Raw genomic sequence first — 16,417 nt, 5'->3', positions numbered from 1 at the left:
TGGGAAGTGCCCAGGACAGGAGGGTTGGAATGAGGTGATCTTTAAGGTCCCTTCCAACCCAAGCCTTTCTGTGATTCTATGAGTAAAACCCAAGGGAAACCAGTGCCATAATCCAGTTGCTCACCACCCACTCACTGATGCCCATCCAGTCCCTGAGCAGCAATCAGTGTCTCCCAGCCAATTCCCCCCTGTTTTTACTCTGGGCATGGGGTGCTGTGGTGTGGAATATCCCTTTGCCCAGTTCCCCCAGCTCCTTGTGCACCTGCTCACTGTCAGAGCACAGGAAACTGAAAAGTCCTTGATTTAGAGTAAGCACTGCCTGGCGCCAACTAAGCCATTGGTGTGCCATCAACATTATTCTTGTACTAAATCCAAAACACAGCACTGCACCAGCTACTAGGAATAAAAATAACTTAATCCCAGGATGCCACCTCACACCACTGACCATCCAAGCAGAGCAGAGCCACATGGGAGAATTGCTGCAGTGCCCTGCTGTCTCCATGGGCTCTGCTGGTGCCCAGGGACCCACTGCCTCCATCTCCCAGAGGAAAATGCAATGTGAGTTGTTTCTGGAGGAGGCTTCATGGCTCTGCTGAGCTCACTTGTTGAAAATCAGATTGATCTGAATCCAGGCTCCTCACAGCCCAGTAAAAGCTCTTTTTCCTATGGAGTCCTCTCTCCCTGTGTCAGGAACTGCAAATCCTGGCATGAGCCCTGTTGTGGCTTGTTGTTCATCTCCACTTCCAGCAGGTTTGTTCTAATGAGCTGAAAGAGCAAAGCTGAAACAGATTCTGAACTGAAGTCAGAGACTAATAAAGTAGGGTGTGATATTAATTTCAGCAGCAGCCTTGGCAAGAGCCAAACATGGCAATTCCAACATCTAATTGGCTTTTAAAAATAAATTAGTCTGGTTTTCATCTGCATATTTCCCATGCAGGATGTGTGGTGTTTGGCTGTGCCCTATTGTTAGATGGTCCCAACTGTTGTTGAGCAGTAAAATTACCCAGACCTTTTGACATTGCAGTCTGCACTGTTAGGGGTGGAGACATTCTGCTGTAGCCTTTTCTTCCCTGAGTCAGTAGAAGCTGATTTCTGTGGTTTATCATGTGGATTTGAGGGAGCAGGATGTGGCATGCTGGCTACTGGCTTCCATTTATGGGCTTTTAGAAATGAGTGGAGCTCTATCTGTTTCTGCTGGCAGAGTCAGCTTCTCTTAAGTATGTGCTAAAGCATTTTTAAAATGGGAATTTGATTTCCTGCTGTCTGGCGAAACCAAGCAGGTTACAAAAACAAGGAAGAAGAATAGTGGCTGCCTTCCACTAAATGTGTAAGGAACTTTGGAAACCTGTCTATTTCTTCATCTGTGTACAATGCTGACAGTGAAATTGCTCATAAGAGAGCATCATAAATTAAAGTGCAGAGCCTGACACAGGAAGAGAATTTGGGTTCCTTCTGGCTGTTATGCCTTGAATTGACAGCAAAGGAGGAGGGATGCTCTCCAGGCTGGCACTGAGCAGAGGTGTGCAGTTCCTACCTCACCTCCACTATAATAATTAGTTTCCCTTGGAAGATGTGTGTTGGAGATGACCTTGTAACTAAGAGTATTGGCTGCAGTTTGGGAATATTTTAATTGATTAAGATTATTTTTGGACTAGTGATCTTATTAGAAAGGCAGTTGGTTGAGTGGCCCCTTGAGTTCCTATTATCCTTGTAGATAGATGAGCATTAAAAGGTTGGGTCAGGAAGAGCAAGCCCTGTTGTCTTCTCTGAATTTTCTTGGCCCCTTCTGTTCCTACCATCCATGCCTGCATTTATGCAGAGCACTCTGGGGCCTGCGGGGCTGTCTCCCAGCAGAGGTACAAACAGCCATAAATCCTAATTAAAAGGTATGTTTTATTTTCTGGGTTTAAAAATAAAGGAGATTTAAGAATTCTTGGAATTGAGATGTGTGTATATATTTTGGCCCATCAGGATTAATTGGATTTGCTTCAGCGGTTCACTGTACCATGGCTGATCAGTAGAACGCCGCTGAGCAATTTAAACATCTTCCTTGAATGTATGAGCTTCGTACAACACGTGTCCTGCAATAATTTTGCTCCTGCCACTGATGTAAATGTTGAGATTCTTCAGGACCAGCGTGGGGAACCGAGGCACGTACTTGGCTGTGCCGTGGATCTGGGCAGCGTGCCCGGTGCCGGGCACTCTGTTCCCCTCAGAAGCCCTGGGGGTGTTTGAGCCCTGAGTTGCCCCGTGGTGTGTGTTGTAAGTGTGTGTCTCTGTGCACGGAGCAGGCACTCACAGCCCTGGAAAGTTTGGTGTGCTCATAAATCACATCCGTGCCCTGGAAGAGAGCTGCAGATGAGAGTGTCAGGGTTGACCTTCCAGCAAGTGCGGGAGTGATGAGGAGAAGATTGATGCCTAGAGAGAAGAGCTGGGGATTTACAGAGCCTGTCAGGATTAAATTGCCCCTGTTTTAAGCTGGGGTGGGTTTAGCATTGTTAGACAGGGTTTTGGAGGAGGGCAGGAGAGCTGTTGCTGAATCTCCTCCAGTGTATAATCCTAGTGCAATCCTGGTGTGATCCCACAGACTGTTCCCCATCCCCTGAGGTGTGAGCAGCCCACGAGGTCAGCATGGGGCTGTTGCTGCAGACCGAGGCAGGGCAGTTTGGGGTGGGATATCCCATGGCTTAGGGAAAACTGTGGAGAGGGACACCATGCCAGGGCCCTGGAAGAGAGGATTTCACCTCCTGAGCAGGAGCTTGGCATCCTTCTCCTAGGAAGAGAGACTCTGGATGTGAAGCAGCCTTTTGGAGACACCGTGGCAGATCTGGGAAAGGGGGTACCTAAACCAGTCTGTGTGGGGAAAAGAAGGAAATTAGTCACAGAAAAAAACCCTTAGGCACAAACATCAGTGTGTGTGGACTTGCCAAGCATGATTGCTGCTGTGTTGTGAGGTGATTCTTAAGTCAGTGGAAGTGAGGAATGGTGTAGGTATTACAGCATGTAAAAGCTGTAATGTATTAAGGTTTCAGGAAACCACCTAATAGTATGTCTTGCAAAATCTTAGTTGGATAAATAATTTAATTTGGTCTAGATAGCAACATTCCTGGATTGAAATCCTGCTAAAAGACTGTCAGTAAGAGCTGCTGATGAACAAAGGAGAGGCTCATCTTGGGGAGATGTAAAGCCGAGGCCAAGAGGATCAATATTAGGTCTGTGTGTGTTTTAACATCCTCATTAATGATCTGTAAGAGGGAGCAAATGGTGTATATAGATTAATAAAATCTACAGATAATGCTAAAGCCAGAGATGTCTTCAACAAAACTCAGCACAGAGGTGCAGTCTGGACTTCACGGGTTCAGAACATGGGCAAAGGACAAAACACATGGATGACACTCGAAAATAATCAATGTATCTGTTTGTGTTAAAGTAGCACAAGCCATGTGCCCCTCCTTGAACCCTCCTCTTGGCACAGGAGGTGGAATGAGGCACATGTGGTCGATGTGTCGAGGGCAGCAAAACTCAATGTAGCTGCAGAGGGAGCCGTGCAAAGCCCATCCTGGCCAGGCATGGGTCTCTGCCTGAAACACTGGATTTGATTCTAATCCTACCTGATTTAGAGAGACAAATTGGAAGGGGTCCAGTGGCAGCCTTGGGTAATGTGTGTGCCCTCGCCTAAGCCGTTAGGACAGCAACTTGCAGAAATTTGTGTCATTTAAGCCTGTGCCCATTTGTGCTGCAGTCCTTGTGCTTAAAGCAGCACACATTTAAGTTGTTCGTGGGAGTATTGTTCCAGGGAGCCTCGAGACAACAAGTTTCGGAAGTTTCAAAAATGAAATACTTGTGGCAATACTGCCCAAAGAAGCTGTGGGTGCCCCTCAAAGTGTTCAAGGCCAGGTTGGATGGGACTCTGAGCACCCTGGTCTAGTGGAAAGTGTCCTTGCCCATGGCAGAGAGTTGAAATGAGATGATCTTCAAAATCTCTTCCAGCTCAAACCATTCTTTGATTCTGTGAACATGATGAGAGAATAGCATGAGGAGAAAATACAGCTGGCCCTCATGCCCTTGGGGTGCATTGATGTGGTTCTCAAAAATGGCTAGGGATTCTAGTTTTGATCACCTAATATTGCTTGGGCATAGTACTAGAAGCTGCATGGCAGCAAACGGTCCTGGCTTACAGGTGTGTGATGCTCAGTTTTAAAAAGGTTCTGTTTTTTCTGTTTTGAGTGCTTACAAATATCAATGTTTTAGCAAGGCCAAACATATTCTCTCTAAAATCATGGGTAGCAGGTGCAGTGCATGGTGGTGACTGGCATGAAGTCTATTGTCTCTCCTACTTCTCTGTTTATGTCAGTCTGTAACTCTTTTTGCTCGTTAAGCTTATCACACAGCTTTTAATAGTTACAGAATGTGTTTGAATTACGTTTGAAATTCAAATTTCACACAAATAGATGCTTGTTCTTGTACCAGTGTTTGTGTCTGAGTAGTTGGGGGGAGGGGACTGGTAGTAATTCTTACATATTGCATGCACTCACCATGTTCTTTTCCATTGCAGCAGGAGTCGAAGGAGGAGAGTGGATTGCAAAAGAAGAGAACAAAGCAGCTGGATAGAACGAAATTTGCTCCTAAAAGAAAAATTGCACGTAGGTCTCGATTGTGGGGCTGGGGGAGTTGTCTGGTGCTGAGCAACTTCTGCTGTTTGTGTTACAGATTATTTCCCTTGCAGAAATAGCATGTGGCATGCCTGGAGATGAAGAAAAGACCCTTCACAGGGCTAAATTTTGCACTTCTGAAATAAGTGTGTGAGGATATTGGTACCTCACCGGGTTCAAAACTGTCTGAGGCTGATCTGAAAGCGCCGTCAGTCACAAACTGCTTTCCTGTCCAGGCCCCTCTGCTCCTGTCTGTCCCTGAAACATCACAGTGCTCTGACCCGACAGCTGCCGCTCAGGAAGGATCTGAGTCGCAGCTGACAGTTCTCTGAAATCATCAGCTCACAGTGTGGGGGCAGCCAGAGCACCAGCAATGTTGGGCATCATAAGGAAGGGTGTTAAGAACCAGGGATTTGGCTGATGTCATTTTGCTGTTACATAAAGCGTTGGTGCACCCTTGTCACAGCACTGTGTGCAGTTCTGGCCTCTGTCCTGTCTGTCAAGGACACAGTGGTACATCTAGAGGAGGGCAGCCCAAGCCATGAAGGGGTGGAACAACTGCCTGGTGAGGAGAGCCTGGAAGGCTTGGGGCTGTTTTGTTAGGAGAGAACGGTGGGATCAAAGTTCCCATGGGGAAGGCAATGCCTCAGCTGAGCACAGAGCTGTTGTTTACCAGCTCCTGGGGTGTTATCAGTGGAAATAGCAAGAAATAGACAGGTTTAAAACGGGTGAAGGACAGTAATGCTTCACACAGCATGGGGTGAACTCCTGAAAGTTTGTGTCACAGGAGGTTGTGGAGAGGTCAGTAACAACAGCTTTAATAAGGGATTAATGCATTCATGGACAATAAATCTGTGAACAGATGCTAAAGGCTGGGATGTTCCTGCTCATGTTCTGATGTATAGGCAGAAGGGCCCACTGAGCATGGCCAATGTACCTCTGCTCCCTCTACAGCCCCACATGTTACAGCAGCCAGGTCCCAGAGCATCTTGACTCGTGTTCCTGTGCTCTGTGAGGCAGTGCTCTATCCAGCACGTAAAGTTCAGGACGTTTTAAAATGGGAGAGATGTTGCCTCCTGAAAAACCCAAAGCAATCACTGAACAAAATGGAGCACGCCAGTGCTCCGCAAGCAGCAGCAGTTGGGCTTGTCAGTCCTCACAGGGCTTGTGTGAATTAAATTGTTTTTAATAGAGGCCTAAGGCCATAGCACAGAACAGCCCAGCTCTTTGTGGGAGCTGCAGCCCACTGTGCATGTCTGTGTTGAACAAGTTAGATAGCAAAGTCAGAGATGGGCAAAGAGTTCTTTTTCTTATTCTTCTTTTTCTCCCAAAGGAAACAGAACACCAAATTAAAGCTGAAACCCCCCTTGGAGATGCCACTAAAATGTGACCAAGCATATGGTGCTAAGAGCAGGGATCTGCTGAAGTTGGATGTCCTCGTTGCATCATTGAACATGTAGGATTTTAGGAGCTGGTGCTGTGCAAAAGGTGTTCAGTGTGCTCCAGAAAATCCACAGGAGACAGGACCGGCTCTCCAGACGTTGTATAATGGAGGAGTTCTGCTGTGTTTCTAGAATTTGAAATTATTGATAATAGTTTTTCTTTTCCTGGGGCCAAAGCTGCCTTTTTTTGTTGCTTACTGTGCTCGTCTGAGTCTGGGGGTGCCTGGCGCTGCACGGTCAGAGAGCAGGGGCTTATTTAAAGCACGTGTGATGGTGGGGCTGTTCTCATTTGTGGGAAGCTATAATTAGACTTTTGGTGTTTGCTTTTAGGCAAATTAAGATTTGCAGTAGTAATTATTTTTCCCAGTGTCTTTAAATAAATTCTTTGAATTGCGAGGCAAATTGGTCTTTTGTAAAGATTGGGTGCTTCTGGGTAGAGCAAGTTCTTTCTCCTCAAAACTGGAAAATTTCGGATATTGGCAGGCACTCGTTATAAAGCGTATCCTCCCTTTTTTGCTTTGTTGTGGTTTTATTCATTTTAACCTAAAGCCATAACTAAAATATATCTGTGACGTTTCATCCTGACAGGATAAATGGAAATACAAAACCTAAAGAAGTCTCTCTCTCTCTTTTTCCGGGGGAAGTCGGTGCTTTAAAGCACATTTGAATGTTTTATTGTAATTGCACTTTGGATATGTAAAAATACTGAGATCCCGCATTTCTGTTATTTTTGAGTAAATCTCTTATTAGTAAGTGTTTTAACTACAACTCGTGGGGCTTTGCATCTAATTCACTTTGCAAATGTCAAAATGGAACATAAATCGCTTTGCAAATTGCCATATTAGCATTTAAAAAGGCTCTGAAATGGTTTAATTTGTTTAGGGCTGTTTCTCTCTGACCCCTCCTTCCCATCTGCGGGTCTCTTGGATGCCCTGGTCTCCAGAGAGGTGCTGGGATTTCCTGGCGCGTTGGGATGGACGTGTGACTTTGGAGAGGATTTTAGAGTGTGAGATGCAGAGTTCCCGGTGCCCGTGTTTCCCCCTGGGAATGAGCTCTTGCGAGGCAGGCGAGTGATGAGTGTGAGCTGAGCATCGGTCCAGATGGAGAGGGGTCGTTTCTCCGGGGATCTATGGAGCCCCCTCCACACACTCTGAGCTCTCTCCCCAGCTCTGTTTGCACACAGTGGTCGGGGGCTAACGCAGCACTCTGGGTTTCTAATCATCATAAATTATGACGGCTGCAATCAGCATCAAGTTTAATAAAACACATGGTGCTGAGAAGTGATCAGTCCTGGAGCATGAAATACCGTCAACTCCACTTAAAGCAGGTCAGGACTGCTGGAAGTCATGAGCAGAGATGCTCTTTGCTCTCCCCACAGTAATGCCAGGTGGATTTAAACTCGAGTTTTCCCCATCTCCAGAGCACCTACTCAACTGGAACGTGCACTAAGTGCATCTTGTTTGTCACTGGTTTCTTTGCCAGAGGCAGCATTTGTCTGGCACATTCCCTGTCCCCAGAGGGGAAATTGCTGTGCCAGGGAGGGAGAAGAAAACAAAATGTACAGCAGTAACTCGCCAAAAAATGTTTCTTTTTATTAAGCTTCATGGATGTTGATAGCCTGAACTGGCAAACGCTCAGGCCCCTGTTGAAGCACGTGGAAAGTCGTGTGTTGCAGGGTGCCGATCATGTGCACCAGTTTTTCTGCACATGTCTGAGTACGTAGGATCTGGCTTGATTGCTGTGATGGTTTGGGCAGGAAAACAAATCAGCACACACTTCCAAATGCTTGGAAGGTGTTTGGTATTATGGAAAAAGAAAAGACTGTACTAGCAGTAAGTGCTGTGGTCTGGATGACACGGTGGTGATTGGTCAAAGGTTGGACTCAATCTCAGAGGTGTTTTCCAACCTAATTGACTCTGTGATAAGCCGTTTAATGCTGTTGTTCTTGGTCTGGGAGCTTTCTCCATACACTGGACTGTGCTTTCCATTAAAGGATGCTTTTTTTTTTTTTTTTTTTTTTTTTTTTTGCCCTGGTCCCTCCTGGCTGTAACATCATAGAGTGACTTTGTCTAAGGACAAAAGATCCCCACGAGCCCTGAGAGTGCTGCAGTCTGCTTTCCCTTCAACCTCTTTCTTAATTTTCAAAGAAATTACCCCCTCACCCCCACCCTGCCCCAAACCAACAACCTGAAGCTACGTGCTGTTTTAGTAGGACACATAAAGGAATCTGAAGGTAATCAGTCCAAATATGCTTCAGATTCTGCTTGGGTGGGGGAGCAGGAGGCTGCCATCATCCATGAGCTGGGGGAAGGGCAGAGCAGATCTCTGCTCTGTGGATGCTCCTGCTTGCAGCAGTGCTGTCATGGACAGGCTGCAGCACGGCCAGACCATGGCTGCACTGCTGTGTTTGGGTGGCAGCTGGTGGGGAGAGAGGATGGGATAGAAAATGGGAGCCTGCAACTTGTGAATGCATCTTTATCCGGGGAAATGCCTGTCTCCGGGGCTGGCAGCAGTGGAGGCATGTTTTGTGCTTGGGCGGCCTCCCTGCTCAAATGGCATGTCTTAAAGATGTTGTAGCCTTTCAGAGAGCTTGAGCCTTTGGTTCATGCATGAGATGGCGTGTGCAGGATTCTGCCTGGAGGAGGCAGCGGGTTCTGAAGGAAATCTGTCAATTTGTTTCGAGTGAGAAGATGTATTTTTCAGCTCCTGAGAGTGCTGTTGAGTTGTTTTTCAAGCTGCACTCCATTCTGCAGGCATTGTATATTTTAAGCAGACTGAAAGTGTTGGATTGAATCTGAGTAAATAAGTGTTTTCCAAAGTAACTAACTGCTTTGTTTCTACATAGCCAGTCTAGACTTCTGGTTTGATTGGAGCGAGGAATATTTCAGGAATAAATTTTCTGCTGAAATAGCAGTTACAACTGTAGGAAACCTGTTTCCCATGCATGACTGACTTAGTGATGCAGTGGAGTGGTGATGTGAGCAGAAGGGGGATGTATGCATGTGAAATATCCTCTATAATATGATCAAGCAAGTAACATTATCCTCCATAGAGCTTTCCACCTGCAGCTCGGGGTGAACAACATGTAGCTCTTTTTCTCTTGGGTAGGTCTCCTGTGGTATTGCAGGTATCTGTGTCAGAAGACAATGAGCTGTGCTACTGGGTTAGTAAAGAAGTGTCTTAAAGAAGATACGTTGTTTATCCTACCTTGCTGTTGAGCCTATCGGATACAAAAATGAACACACTTGAGAAATCTGTCCTTTTCCTCTCTCCTTGAACATGCATTCTGCAGCTGCAGTGTGTGTTGTTTGATGGCAAATAATATGTCGTGTTGCAGTTAATATACTTGGGGAATGGGAGCTTAGATTGCTGTGGAAACCTGAGGTGAAGTTCCTGACCTGAGTTACCTTTCTCATTTAGTGTTGCCTGCTCCAGTTTTGGTGACACCTATTCAGGGCGGCTGAGGTTTAGATGATTTTCTCTGCATTCCTCTTGGGGAGGTGGGACTCTCACCCATTTCTCCCTACATGCTGGATATTCACTGAGTGTTTACATACACCTGCAGCTGTGACTTGACATTATCCTATTTCTTCTGCTGTAGAGATGACAGAAGAGGAACAATTTGCACTGGCCCTGAAAATGAGTGAGCAAGAAGCTAGACAAGTGAACTCTCAGGAAGAGGAAGAGGAGGAGCTCTTGAGGAAGGCCATTGCTGAGAGCCTTAGTGTAAGTGCACTTCTGTGAAGAGGCTCACTAGGGTTCTTTAGCAACATTGCTGTGTGTGCTTGTTTTACCATGCTGCACAAAAGAAAGTTCTACTGGGGGAGGGCATAGATATTCTCAGCACAAACTAGAATGTCAGCAGCCACAGAGTAGTTGCTTTGTACTGTTCCTGGTAAGAGGGACATGAAGTCTAACCCCAGCTGTCCCTATTTTGGGGTGCCAAGTTCTGATTTGGCACAGGGGGATCTGCAGTCCAGGTGATGGCTGCCAGTGTGCTGGAGGAGCCCTTGGTTGTGCTGTGCTGATAGAGAACATGTCTGTAGGAGAGTTAACCTTTTGTTTTTCAGAGCTGTCAGCCCTCAGACTCATTGACTGCAACTCCTCAGCTGTCAGTGGAAGCAGTAGATTCACAGGGCCAAAGCCAGCCTGCTGAGGAAGAAGGCTCTGAGATCCTGGGAGGCCTGGCGTTCTGCCCTGACACCCCTCCCTCTGACTGCAGCTCCCACTCACAGAGCTCCAGAGCTGATGGGAATGGACAGATGGATGTCGCCCGGAACCCCTTGGTAGTGTTGAGGAGGTTAAGCCAGGAAATCGTTGAAAGCTCACTAGTATCCAGCATAATCGTGTCTCCGGGGAAGGGCCAGTCTGTGACAAGGTCAAGTGAAAAGTCTTCCTCACCAGCAAAAAGTGATTCGAGTAAAATGTTACCCAGCACTCTCGGAGAGGACTTTATGTCTTTGAGTCCCACCTTTGGCAAGGTGGCTTCAGGAGGCTCCTGGCGGCTCACACCTCGGAGACTGTTCACCAGCTCCTCCAGCTCTTCTGAAGCAGCAGGCCACGAACCAAAAGAGCAGCTCCTGCCCTGCACTGGCCATTCTGTGGGAGAAGCTGGTACTGGGAGCTCAGCTACACTGGGAAAGAGCAGGACCACAGAACAGTGTGACAGCCCCAGGAGGAGTGGTGGAGGAGCAGGTAGCAAACACAGCTCACAGCCTGGGCACACTGCCAAGGTCTGTGTTTCCACAGAGCAAGCAGAGCAGAATGAGGGGTCTGGCAGTACCCCGGATCTCTGCATGCCGACTGCGGGGGAGGAGAAGCACAAACAGGAGGAGGCAAGAGACACAGTGCACTATTATTGGGGCATCCCCTTCTGCCCCAAAGGGGTGGACCCCAACCAGTACACCAAAGTCATCTTGTGTCAGCTGGAGGTTTACCAGAAGAGCCTGAAGCAGGCTCAGAGGCAGCTGTTGCATAAGAAGGAGTTTGGGAACCCAGTTGTGCCCAGTTCTTCCTTGAACCAAAACGAGCTTGGGAAAGGAGAGGAGATAAGCAGGGAGAATGGGGTTGCTGATGGTACAGAAGATGGAGACACAGAGGGACAGGAGTCTGAAAACATCACCTGGCTCCACCCTTCAAAGAGGAGAGAGGCAGAGAGTCCAGGGCACAGCATGGAAGAAGAGAAGAGCTCCACTTCTGATGATGAACCGACCACCAGCTACTGCCAGGTAAGAGCTTTGCCACTGAGCAGAGGTTGAGCAGCCATGCCCTTCTGTCCCTTTTACGGTTCACTCCCTTCTGCAAAGCAGGCACTGCTATTTAATGCCCCTCTTAAATTTAGGGACCTCCTCCCCCAGCCACACACAGTTGACTGTGAAAGGGAGAGAAATATACAGGCTGACACGCAGCTCACAAAAGATAGGGGCCATTGAGCAGCCTGGCAGTCATCATTAGTGCTCCAGAGACTGACACATCCAACTGATCCTTCTCAGAAGGGTGCAGCCTGGCTGTGTGTCAAGGTAGAGGGCACAGAGGTGATGCTGACCACCACCAGCTCTAGTTAACCAGTTTATAAACCTGGCTGTGTGGGGAGCTCCGGGTTTCTCTTTGCAGACAGAGATGTGGGCTTGTCCTTGCAGCGCAGCCTTTCCTGTTTGCCCCTCCATGCTCGTCTGCATCCATCAGTGCTTCACCCCTGCAAGTGCTCCTTTCCCTCATGGGTGGGAGAGGCTCTGTGTGGTCACAGGCATCTCCTGCCTGTACTGGTGATCTGTCACCACGGTGGTGCTCCTTGTCCTTGTCCTGGTGTTGGGCACCTTCTCTCAGGCTTGGGTGTGCTAGACACTAGGTGTCAGCCTCTGTCTCTGTCAGGGCTCTCCTGCTGGAGCGGAAGGCAGCTTTCTGTCACTGCTAAGTTTAAACAGATTGCTAGTCAGATGAAGTATTTATTACTGCTGTATTTTAGGTTTGTGTCAGCCTTTTCCAACCCTCATTTTTCATAATGACTTCACTCCCGGATCATTGTATAACTTTATCTTCTCTATGACTGAAGCCTTGGCTCTGTTGTTCCTGTTTTCAAGTGTATTTGATCATTTACCCTGGTGTTAGAAAGATACTTAACTTGTTTTGTGATATTTATATTCTGTCTTGTAATATTGAACACTTAGGAAAAACGTCATGTCTGCATTTTCTGGTTGCAGAAAAAGAGCAGAGCAGCCTGTGCTGAAATGTGACTTTTCATGACAGTGCTTTGGCTCGGGTTTAGCAGATGGAGATTTAAACAAGCCTTAGAGGTGATCTGCAGAGGAAAGGAACTGACTTGTGCCCTTTTTCATTTCCTTAGGATAGATACAAAAGACCTGAGAGGTTCTTAAAGCAAACTGCACTTTTTTTTTTTCTGTAGCTTTTCCTCTGGAAATTAAGGTGTATTATACTGGAAGATTGGGGTGACTAGAGGTCTGCGGATGTGTACTCTAAAGACCTTGGGAAGCTACAGCAGCTGGGAAGGGCATGAACTTTTAATCAGTACTGAAAATTGTGTGGTATTTTTTAAAATATTATCTGTTTAATGCTAATACCTAATTAATTCTTGGAGAGAAAAGAGGTTTTAGTGGTGCTGAGTGGTAGCTCGTAACCTACTCCTCTTGACCATGGGGGCTCTCTCAGAGCCATAGCTGAGAGATGTAGCCTTTCTGATGTTTTTAAGGTGAAAAAATAAGGGAGGGGGAGCAGACTTTACAATTTCAACCCTATCCCAAAAGTTGCCAATCTTCTATTTACAGGAGAGAAAATAATTTCTAAATGCCTTTTCATCTGCTTTATCACACCCAGCATGAGAGGTAGCTCCTTTCTCTCGCCTCTCTGTGCAGTCGCACGCTGAGGCCAGAGCAGGTGATTTACTTGCAAAATCGATATGTTTGATGTTTGCTTGTGCCTTGTCTCCATTTTTTTCCTTCTATCAAATACAATTCCACTGGCAGTGACAAAGGAAAGGCCCAGTGCTGTCGTGTCTCCACCTTTCTGTATCTCTTGGAGACCCTTTGCTGCCTGTGCTGCCCTGGGGCTCCCCCAGTGCCACCAGGGCTGCTCTGCTGGTGGGAGATCTTAGGCTGTGCTGAGCATAGAAACCATTATTGAGCACTCAAAACTGTCCTTGAAAAAGGACATGGCCTCATGCCATGTGTGAAATGAAGGTGCAGATAATGTGCTTGAGGGAGGCTGCCTGTACTCCTGCCCTGAAACCTTCACCTGGAATGGGCACAGACCTTCCACCCTGGCAGCAGTCAACTGCTGCCACTGCCTCCCGCAGCCAGGGGATGTTTGCACAGAGCAAATCCTGGTTGTCGGGAGATCTCACAGCCTGTGAACCTGCACTAACAAACTTCAGTGCTAATAGAATCAATTTCTTCAGAGCCTTTCAAATAAGGTTAGGGGACTCTTGGTCTTTAAAAGATTCAGAGGGAAAAGACCCAATTCTGGAGATTTAGAGTCTGGTGACCTGAATTAGTGCCATATTTTATAACAGATGTACAAGGGAAAACAGAAACATGGATGAGTGTTCATGACCAGGGCAGCAGCATTGTTAAGCAATGCACAATTGAGGACAAAGACAAGTAAAAATAAAAGCGGAGGTGTGGTATTTTATGTTAATGATTAGCTAGGCTGCAGAGAAGTAAAGAAAGCATAGATAAAACAGGATATTTGGGGGTTGGAGTCATGTTAGGGAAATTTGACAGGAGAGGCCTTAATTTGGAGCTTGCTGTGGAAATATATCCAGGAGTGAAGCTGATCCAAGTTGAAACCTTTGGTGGAAATCAAGCTCATAGCATTTGATAGACTCAGGGAAGGGGGAGGAAAACTCCTTGGGTTTCTTTGAGACCTAGCATGAGAAATTGTAGGCCTGATCTCAAGGACTGCTAATAAACCGTTGTAATTCCACCTGATTAGAGAATGGCAAGTGTAACATGTACACTGCAGAAGAAGAAAGGGATCTGGGTAATGACTGGCATGTTAGCCTGACCTCCACAGTGCATAAGGCTTTTGAACAAATTTTAAAGGAAAGAACAAGTGGAGTCGTAGAGCTAAATGAAAAATGGGATAAAATGCACACAGATTTTCCAGCTGTAGATTGTGCAGGTTAATCTGTTCCCTTCCTTTGATGGGACAGCAGATTTCCCAGGCAAGAAAAATGCAACAGATTTTATCTCCAGGAAATTTCAGAAAAGTGCTTCTCGTGGTCAAGCATTAGCTGTACCAGTTGATCAGGTCATTCTGGCTCAGGAAAATAAGTTTTAAAGTGAAGTAAGTGAGGGCTGCTAGGGTACCTGGGGGAGTGCAAGGGCCACTAAAAACCTTGGGTTGTTTCAAGCTCAGCACAGGTGGAGGTGGAGAAAAGCTGTGATTGCTGCCTACAAATACTTTGAGGTGGATGCTGAGAGCAGGCAGAGATGATGGGCAATGGAAGATGGAAGATGATGGGCAATGTTGGAAGGAGAGGATGGGCATGGCCTGTCCAGGAACATGTCTAGGCAGCAAGGTAACAAAAAGTACTGCCAGGCTTTATTACAGGGAGCACCTTGCCAAAAGGAGGGATGGAGGGAAAAAGCTGACTAGTTCCGGATGAATACTGAGCCATTTTCAGATAAAAATATACAGCAGACTGGGTGCAATGTCATGGACAGAATCCAATGACCCAGCAGACCCCAGTCAGCTGTGTACATTGTTTATATAACAGCAGAATTTTCCTTTCCAGCCCTCCCAGGTAATGCCTGCAGAGGATGTGCCTGAAGATGGGGAACCCATGCAAATTGCACAGAGGTGAGTAGGGTGTTCAGAGTGTGGGGCTCACAGGTTCTCTCTAGTGATATGGGCTCTTCCACTCTCCCTGGAGTATTTTGGGGTTCAGTTCCACCACAGCTCACTTGCAAGGCTTGCTGGAAAGGCTGGCTGCAGTCACTGCTGTTAAGTATCCCTGGAAATAAATACATGCCTTTGGAGCAGCATGGGAGAGGTGGGGCACAGCTGAGGAGAAGGGATCAGTTGCTGTTGTTACTTTATAAGATGTGCAAGGTGCATCCTTGTACAAGCTGAAGGAGTTGCTCCTTGCCCTCTGAAGCTCCTGTGACATGGTGCAGTAAAGCCATGGGGAGCTGGAGGTGACTTACAGCGATGCCATCACGTGTCTGTCGGGGAAGGCGCACAGGCAGCACAGGGAAGGGTTTACTGGATTTCTGTGTGTATTTTTATGTTCTTGCCTTACTGCTGAAGAGGAAAGCAGGGAGGAGGAAGCCAGACGGCACTGCCTATCAGCCAAAGATAGAGTGCAGTGCTCCAGAAAAGCCACTTCAGCAGATGACAGGTGTGGGGCAAGTCAACATGATTTTCTTCAGATTTAAGCCTAGTCCTCTTTTCCTTTTTTTCCCCCCTCTCCTTCCTGTGGGATGCAATTCCACAGCAAAGGCTATGGAGAAGACGGACAAATGGGAGAGGATTCAGGGAGCAAGTTACAAGAAAGGCCAGATAATGTCATGTTTTTAATTTGCCGGGTTTTATAATTTAAACCTGCTTTGGAACAAAACTGCCAACTTTCCTCTGATCTAACAGCATTTGGCCTGAGCAGTTAACATCAATATGCAGAGTATGAAAATCCCTCTTGCTTGCACCTTTCTAACAAGCTTAAAACCTGCCTTGGGGAGCAGGAGGAACCTGCAGCTGCTGCCGAGGCTGATGAGCCTGTGACAGCTGAGCTCTGAGCTTGCGTAGAAGGCAGCGAGGTGTGCGCTCTGCAGCGCTGGCCTCCCGCCTGCTTGGGGCCTGAGAGCCCAGGATATGGAGGATGTGAAAGGAGAGGGAACTCTTTCCTTTGGTGTAGCTGGTGGGGTTAGTCTGGGACATTCCCCAAGTTGCCCAGGAGCTCCTGGCTGCCCGCCTTGGGGTGGGATGCACCTGGAGGCGGTGGCCCCTCCTCGAGCAGCTGGAACATCTGCAGCAAGGCAAGAAATGGCTGCAGTCTTTGCAGTTTTGTGCACACTAAGTGTTGCCATCTGGCTCTTGGTAATTTGCCAGCACAGGCCTCTCTTGGGTATGGCTCAGGCACCCCAACTGGCTGGCCTCAGCAACACTTAATAGGAAAACATGGCTCTGAGCTGTCTGGAGAGAGTGGAGCAGTTTAGGAAGTGCCAGTCTTGTGAAGAAATTGCCTTGCTTTCTGTGGGCTGCTCTCCCCGCTTGTTCCATGCTTTGTACAGAGCATGGAAGATTGGGGTTTTAATAAATGATTATAGGCTTTGTTACCAGGAGATAGTTGGTGTAGCAAGAAATGTG

At 47.2% G+C, this 16,417-nt stretch overlaps 1 protein-coding gene across 5 annotated transcripts in view; it reads left to right on the top strand.

Annotated features, from left to right (window-relative positions):
• The window catches only part of UIMC1 (ubiquitin interaction motif containing 1), a 39,640-nt gene that overhangs the window by 7,899 nt on the left and 15,324 nt on the right, over positions 1 to 16,417 (top strand). For 4 of the 5 annotated variants that reach the window (XM_083871582.1, XM_083871580.1, XM_083871583.1 and 1 more), the window contains exons 3-6: positions 4,556 to 4,643; positions 9,696 to 9,820; positions 10,165 to 11,322; positions 14,847 to 14,911. In XM_083871582.1, the coding sequence (XP_083727708.1) occupies positions 4,556 to 4,643; positions 9,696 to 9,820; positions 10,165 to 11,322; positions 14,847 to 14,911 (1,436 nt within the window). The remainder of the gene's footprint in view (positions 1 to 4,555; positions 4,644 to 9,695; positions 9,821 to 10,164; positions 11,323 to 14,846; positions 14,912 to 16,417) is intronic. The other variant, XM_083871581.1, reaches the window with a different exon arrangement.

This window comes from Zosterops lateralis (genome assembly GCF_965231275.1).
Source record: "Zosterops lateralis genome assembly, chromosome: 14".
NCBI lineage: Eukaryota > Metazoa > Chordata > Aves > Passeriformes > Zosteropidae > Zosterops > Zosterops lateralis.
The sequence above is the reverse complement of the archived record's forward strand: the minus strand, read 5'-3'. Positions and strand labels throughout refer to the sequence as shown.